This window comes from Chiloscyllium plagiosum, chromosome 50, assembly GCF_004010195.1.
Source record: "Chiloscyllium plagiosum isolate BGI_BamShark_2017 chromosome 50, ASM401019v2, whole genome shotgun sequence".
Classification (NCBI taxonomy): domain Eukaryota; kingdom Metazoa; phylum Chordata; class Chondrichthyes; order Orectolobiformes; family Hemiscylliidae; genus Chiloscyllium; species Chiloscyllium plagiosum.
The window spans coordinates 6,155,197-6,162,702 of NC_057759.1; the positions used below are offsets into that span (position 1 = coordinate 6,155,197).

At 48.7% G+C, this 7,506-nt stretch overlaps 1 protein-coding gene across 1 annotated transcript; it reads left to right on the forward strand.

The window, feature by feature from the left end:
* Positions 1-3,157: 3,157 nt before the first annotated feature.
* LOC122544507 (gastrula zinc finger protein XlCGF57.1-like) lies at positions 3,158-4,610 on the forward strand. Its single transcript, XM_043683743.1, has one exon. It carries the CDS (start codon positions 3,420-3,422, stop codon positions 4,608-4,610), a length of 1,191 nt encoding a protein of 396 aa, XP_043539678.1. The 5' UTR covers positions 3,158-3,419.
* The last annotated feature ends 2,896 nt before the right edge of the window (positions 4,611-7,506 follow it).

Below are 7,506 nucleotides of genomic sequence, written 5' to 3' on the forward strand. Positions count from 1 at the left end.
CCCCCCCCCCAACCTTTTACTTCCCTCCCTGTCCTGTCTGAAGCATCTATATCCTGGAACATTTAGTTGCTGCTCATGCCCTTCCCTCAAACAAGTCTCTGTGATTGCAATAACACCATACTCTCAGGCACCAATCCAAGCCCGAAGTTCATCTGCCTTACACACTACTCCTTGCATTGAAGTATATGCACTTCAGGCCACCAGTTCTTTTGCGTTCATCTGATCCCTGCCTACTCTTCCCCTTATTAATGCTATCTTCATGATTCCACCTTGCTGTCTTCTCTTCTGGTTCCCTGCCCCCTGCCACATTAGTTTAAAACCTCCCCAACAGCAGTAGCAAAATCTCCCCCAAGGACATTAGTTCCAGTCTGGTTCAGATGTCGACTGTCCAATTTGTAATAGTCCCACCTTCCCCAGAACTGGTCCCAATGTCCAATAAATCTAAACCCCTCTCTCCTACACCATCCCTCAAGCCATGTGTTCATCTTGCTTATTCTTTCATTTCTACGCTGGCTAATAGTGACACTGGTAGCAATCCCGAGATCACTACCTTTGCAGTCCTCCTTTTTAAATTCTCTACTCGCTCCCTGAATTCTGCTTTCAGGACCTCATCTCATTTTTTACTTAGATTGTTGGTGCCTATATGCACCAAGACAACTGGCTGTTCACCCTCCCCTTTTAGAATGCTCTGCAGCCGATCGGTGACATCTCTGACCTGAACACCTGTGAGTGTTCCTGAAGAAGGGCTTATTCCCGAAACGTTGATTCTCCTGTTCCTTGGTTGCTGCGCTTTTCCAGCAACACATTTTCAGCCTGATCTGCAGCCCTCACTTTCTCCTGAACACCTGTGAGGCAACATACCATCCAGGAGTCCCATTTTCGGCATAGAACCGTCTATCTACTCCCCTTACAATTGCATCCCCTAATACTATGGCCTTACGAGTCTTTTTCTCGCCACGTGCCATGATCTTGGCAACTGCTGCCCTCCCCTGCTGAGCCATCTCCCTCAACAGTATCCAAAACGGTATACCTGTTTTGGAGAGAGATGACTGCAGGATACACCTGCACTGCCTTCCTACTCTTTTTCTGCCTTTTGGTCACCCAATCACTGTATCCCTGAGCAATTCTAACCTGCCGTGTGACCAGTTCACTAAATGTGCTATCCACGATCTCCTCAGCATCGTGGACGCTCCACATTGAGTCCATCCGCAGCTTCAGAGCCATCATGCGGTCAAATAAAGGATACAGCTGGACACACTTCTTGCAAGAGTCAAGAACGTCAGCCACTTGCCTGAGCTCTCACATCAAGCAAGAGGCACATGCCACGGGTCTGAGGTCCCCTGCCATTGTAAGCCTTAGCTTTAAATCAAATAACTAAAACCAAACAGTGCATTTAAATACATGAAAGAAAAGAAAGAGAAAATAAAACCTTACCTTACAGTCTTTTTCTTCTGGTTAGCAGAGGAGGGGTGGTGCGGGAGGGAGATACTACACGTGTAGTATCTCAGGTTTAGCCGCGACCCAACATACATACTAAGTCCTTACCTTCCCGGCACTCTCCTGGTCTCCACGTCACCTTCGCTCTGTCTCCTGCTGCTCCTGAACAGGAAAAAGGCTGCGGGCTCCGAAAGTAAGAATTTAAACAGTGTCCTTACATTCCCTGCACCCTCCTGGTCTCACGTCACCTTCGCTCTGTCTCCCATTGCTCCTAGACAGGATATTGTGTAACTTGAAAGAGTTCAGAAAATATATACAAGGATGTCTCCATGGTTTGAGGATTTGAGGTGAATATGCTGAGGCTGTTTTCCCTAGTGCACTGGAGGCTGAGGGGTGACCCGAGAGACATTGAGTCATTGAGATGTACGGCATGTAAACAGGCCCTTCGGTCCAACTTGTCTATGCTGAACAGTTATCCCAACCTAATCTAGTCCCATTTGCCAGCACTTGGCCCAAATCCCTCTAAACCTTTCCGATTCATATACCCATCCAGATGTCTTTTAAATGTTGCAATTGTATCAGCCTCCAGCACTTCCTCTGGCAGCTTATTCCATGCATTCATCACTCCCTGTATCAAAATGTTGACCCTTAGGTCCCTTTTATATCATTCCCTGCTCACCGTAAATCTATGCTCTCTCGTTCTGGACTCCCACACCTCAGAGAAAAAGACTTTGTCTACTTATCCTATCCATGCCCCTCATGATTTTATAAACGCCTATGAGGTCACCCCTCAGCCTTCAACTTTCCAGCGAAAACAGCCCCAGCTATTCAGCCTCTCCCTGTAGCTCAAATCCTCCATCCTGGTGGTGGAGTCCAGAAGTAGAGGGTAATAGGTTTAGGGTGATGGCGGGGGGGTGGGAGTTTTAAAAATGACCTCAGGGGCAATATTTTCATTCAGAGGGTGGTCTATGTGAAGAAACAGCTGCCAGAGGAAGTCGTGGATGCTGGTACAATTATGACATTTAAAAGGCATCTGGATAGATATATAAAAAGGAATGGTTTAGAGGGATGTGGGCCAATGGGACTAGATTAGGTTAGGATATCTCTACGACTTTGGCTTGCCACTAACGTTTGGCACGTTTGTATGTTCAGTTTCTCTCTGGTGTCAGTGTCAATGCATTGATGTCTTATTCACCCACCCCAACCCCCTTCCCGGAGACGATAACTATTTTGTGTACAGTTGCTTCTCAAGAATCTGCATTGCAGATTCATCCTGAATTTACACACTCTTTATGTCTCCCAAAATCAGGCCCGCTCAATCTCAGCAGTATCCCAATGTTGTGAAAGATATTAACTTTTCAGGTGGAGTTATCTAAAATTCAAAGAGATACCAGTCTTGACATTTTTGCTTTTCTGCCCTGTAAGATCCTGAATCAGCACCTTCAGGAGAATTAGTGAGAGCGGAGTGAGAACAGAGCGGGAGAAAGAGAGCATGGGATGGTGCTTTCAATGTTTCAGAATAACAAAAGAAAAGAATGTTCCAGACAAATTGGAATTGCTTTTTCTGAATTTCTAATTTGAACTGATAGTGATGAGTTTTGTAGTCTTCTTACAGAGTATTTGAAGATCTAAAGGTGGATGTTTCAAAATGAACAGATGAAATGCTTATGACTCCCCTCCTCTGTGGATGCTGCCTGAATTGCTGTGCTTTTCCAACAACGCACTTTTTGACTCTGACTCTCCAGCGTCTGCAGTTCTCACTTTCACTTCAATGTCTGCAAGTCACTCCAATCCATCGGGACTGCAATGATTTTAGACAATGATCCTGTGAGATGGAGCAAAGTATTGTGGTTCCTGTTTCAGTATGTTTTCAGCATCAGTGGGACTGGGTGAGAGAGGTTAGTGTTGCAGCACACTGAGTGTGGAACCTGAAACATTTATACAGCCTGGAAAGAGGAGTTCATGGTGGCAAGGGGCTCTACATGCGTTTGTGTACAGCTGAAGCTTCAGCCATGGAGAAACCTGAGGAATCCCGGTCCATGGGGAAACCATGGAAGTGTAGCGACTGCGGGAAAGGCTTTCGTGTCCCATCTGCCCTGGAAAGTCATCGACGCAGTCACACTGGGGAGAGGCCGTTCTCCTGCCCCGAGTGTGGGAAGGGCTTTACACATGCGTCTACCCTCTGGGCCCACCGACGGGTCCACAATGGAGAAAGGCCATTCTCTTGCCCTGAGTGTGGGAAGGGATTTACCCGCTCCTCCCACCTGCTGCCCCACTGGCGGGTCCACACCGGGGAGAGGCCCTTTAGCTGTCCCGAATGTGGGAAGGCCTTCACCGATTCCTCCGCCCTGCTGAAGCATCAGCGGGTCCACACCGGGGAGAGGCCATTCTCCTGCCCCAAGTGCGGGAAGGACTTTACCCGCTACTCCAACCTGATGAGGCACCAGGAGCTCCACACCAGGGAGAGGCCATTCTCCTGCCCAGAGTGCGGTAAGAGCTTTAACCGCTCCTCCAGCCTGCTGGCCCACCAGTCAGCCCACTCCGGGGAGAAGCCCTTCAGCTGTCCCGAGTGCGGGAAGACCTTCAGCAATTTCTCCGGCCTGCTGGCACACCAGCGGGTCCACACAGGGGAGAGGCCATACACCTGCTCAGTGTGTGGGAAGGGATTCAGTCAGCTGGGCAATCTGCAGAGGCATGAGTGGGTCCACACAGGGGAGAGGCCCTTCAGGTGCCCTGAGTGTGGGAAGGGATTCACTTGCTCGGCTAAGCTGATGACCCATCAGCGGGTTCATACCGGGGAGAGGCCGTTCGCCTGCTCTCAATGCGGGAAGGGATTCCTCGATTCTTCCACCCTGCTGACCCACCAGCGGGTCCACACCGGAGAAAGGCCATTCACCTGCTCCGTGTGCGGGAAGGGATTCAGTCAGGTGGGCAACCTGCGGACACACCAGCGGGTCCACACCGGGGAGAGACCATTCGCATGCTCTCAGTGTGGGAAGGGATTCCTCGATTCTTCCACTCTGAAGACCCACCAGCGGGTCCACACCGGAGAAAGGCCATTCACCTGCTCCGTGTGTGGGAAAGGATTCAGTCAGGTGGGCAACCTGCGGTCGCACCAGCGGGTCCACACTGAGGCAAAGCCATTCACCTGCCCAAGTGCAGAAAGGGATTAATCGATTGTTCCGGCTTGCTGACCTACCAGCGGGTCCACACCGAGGAGAGACCATGCAGCTGCCCGAGTGTGGGAAGGGATTCATTGATTCTACCGGCCTGTGGATGTGCCAATCGGTCCACACCAGGGACAGCTCGCTCACCTGCTCTGGGCTTTATCAACACCTCCCACCTATGGAGGCATCAGTGAGTTCATGTGCTATTGCAGGGGGATTGAAGGAGCTACGGCCTCATGCCATTATCGGCTGGACAATCGACCCAGCTTTGTGGACTCCCAAGTTTGAATCCTGCAGCGGAGGATGGCAGAATTGGAATTCGGTCACAAATCTGCAGTTCAGAATCTAAGGATGAAAAGAATTTTGGGGAAGAAAAAAGGTCTAATTCACTCATGCCCTTTTTAGGGAAGGAAACTGCCATGGCAGAATGGATTCACTCAGTCATCCCAGCCGCATCCTTTACCCAGTCTGGCCTACATGTCACTCCAGATCCACTGCAGAGTGGTTGACTCTTGACTGCACCCTGCCTTCCCGCCACCCCAAGAAAATGAGGGAGGGGAGAAAATTACTTGGATACAATGTATAGATTGAAATTGCTGAGCTGACCAATAGTAAAGGAAGTGGGGTGGGGAATATGTGCACTTTGACCTTGACCTGTTTAAAAAATAAAGCTACTTTTTGCTGGGGAGATCTGAAGCAGTAACGAAGTTGGGTCACAATAAAGGTTACCTGAACTTCCCGCGGTACTCAGACATTGAAATCTCTGAGATCTAACAGGTATCTCTTTTAAAGCTGCTAATTTCTTTCAGCCTCAAGTGCTGAGTTTCCAATGTCGTGTATCAGAAGGAGCAGCGATTGGGTAGTTAGTATCGTTAGAAATTGTAAATTTTTCAGGAGTGCACATACTGCATCGTTTCATCAGCATTGTAAAGTTTCCTAGCAGTGTGGGCTGTGTTCACTAGAAATGATATGGAGGAACTCGTGTTGGACTGGGATGGATAAAGTTAAAAATCACACAACACCAGGTTATAGTCCAACAGGTTTACTTGGGAGCACTGCCTTTCAGAGCGCTGCTCCTTCATCGGGTAGCTGTGGAGAAGGATCATAAGACACAGAATTTATAGCAAAGGATTATAGTTTCAAGCAACTGAAATGATATATTGAACAAACCTAGATTGCTGTTAAGTCTTTCATCTTTTAGAATGTGGTGCAGGTTTCAGTTCATTAATATGTAATTCCCAGAACTTCCTTCAAGTCACATTCTCAATATAACTTAAGGTTTTATTTTTTAAAGAAGTGACATCTCAGCTCAGACAACGCTTTAAAGGTTTGACAGTGTGTTGCTGGAAAAGCATAGCAGGTCAGGCAGTATCCAAGGAGCAAGAGAATTGGCGTTTTAGGCTGGAGCCCTTCTTTAGGAATGAGGCTGGGAGCCTGAGGGATGGAGAGATAAATGGGAGAGGGTGGGCCTGCGAGAAGGTAGCTGAGAGGACATGCAGTTCCTGGGCCTCCTCCATCACCACTACCTCACCACCCAACGCCTGGAGGAAGAACCCATTATCTTCCACCTCGGAACCCTTCAACCCCAGGACATCAATGTGAACTTCACCAGTTTCCTCATTTCCCACCTTAGCCCAGTTCCAACCTTCCAGCTCAGTACCATCGTCATGACCTGTCAATCTTCCTTCCCACCTATCCGCTCCACTCCTCTCTGACCTATCACCTTTACCCCCCCACCTCCATCCACCTATTGCACTCTCAGCCACCTTCTCCCCAGCTCCACCTCCTCCCATTTATCTCAATACCCCCTAGGGTCCCAGCCTCATTCCTGATGAAGAGCTTTTGCCCGAAACATCAATTTTCCTGCTCCTCGGATACTGCCTGACCTGCTGTGCTTTTCCAGCAACACACTTTCAACTCTGATCTCCAGTATCTGCAGACCTCATTGTCTCCTAATGCATTAAAGTTGTCAGGTTTGAGTATGTCTGTATCCCAATCTTGAATCAGACCGGTTCTACTTCCACTGTTGAAATATATAAAATATTACATAGATTGACTGCCTGCAGATGTTGTGCATTTGAGCAAAGTAGAATGTATCTGCTAATACAACTCAATAAATGCAAATTCACCACATCGAATTATATGTGTGTGTGTGTGCTTGCATGACAGAGTGTGTGTTTGCGTCTGTGCATGCTTGGTAAAGTGTGTGCATGTTGGAGTATAAGACTGTGTGAGGGTATGTGTGTTTGAGAGAGTGCATGTGTATGAGCGAAGTCTGCGTATGGATATGTGCTTGTGTGTGTGTGATTGTGAGTGAGTGTAAAGTGTATTGAGGTCACCTGTGATTCCCTGCAGCGTGGAAACAGGCCCTTCAGCCCAACAAGTCCCCACCAGCATATATCCATGACTAATGCACCCAGCATTATGGGCATTTTAGCATGGTCAATTCACCTAACCTGCACATCTTTTGGAATGTGGGAGGAAACAGCAGCACCTGGTGGAAACCCATGCAGACATGGGGAGAACGTGCAGACTCCACACAGACAGTCAGCCGAGGCTGGAATCGAACTCGGGTCGCTGGTGCTAACAACTGAGCCACCATGCCCCCTCTTCCCCCCCACAACCATGATGTGACATGAACCCAAGGTGTCGGTTGAAGCCATCCTCATAGGTTCTGAACTTGGCTAAAAGCCTCTGCTCGGCCAATAAAATGATTAAGTAGTCACACAACCCATATTGGAGAGGGCAGGGTGGCACGTGTCTTTCAATTTGGAGAAGGTGGGAGGCTCTGGATGCTGTAATCCAGGGCAAACGCATGCTGGAGGACATTCAGCTCAGAGAGATGGAACTGGAAGCCAGGCTGCAGATACACTGGGGCAAAATGGGTAAAGTTAACTGGACG

Coding starts and splice junctions, on each gene's coding strand:
- LOC122544507 (XM_043683743.1), top strand. CDS start 3,420: ATGCGTTTGTGTACAGCTGAAGCTTCAGCCATGGAGAAACCTGAGGAA.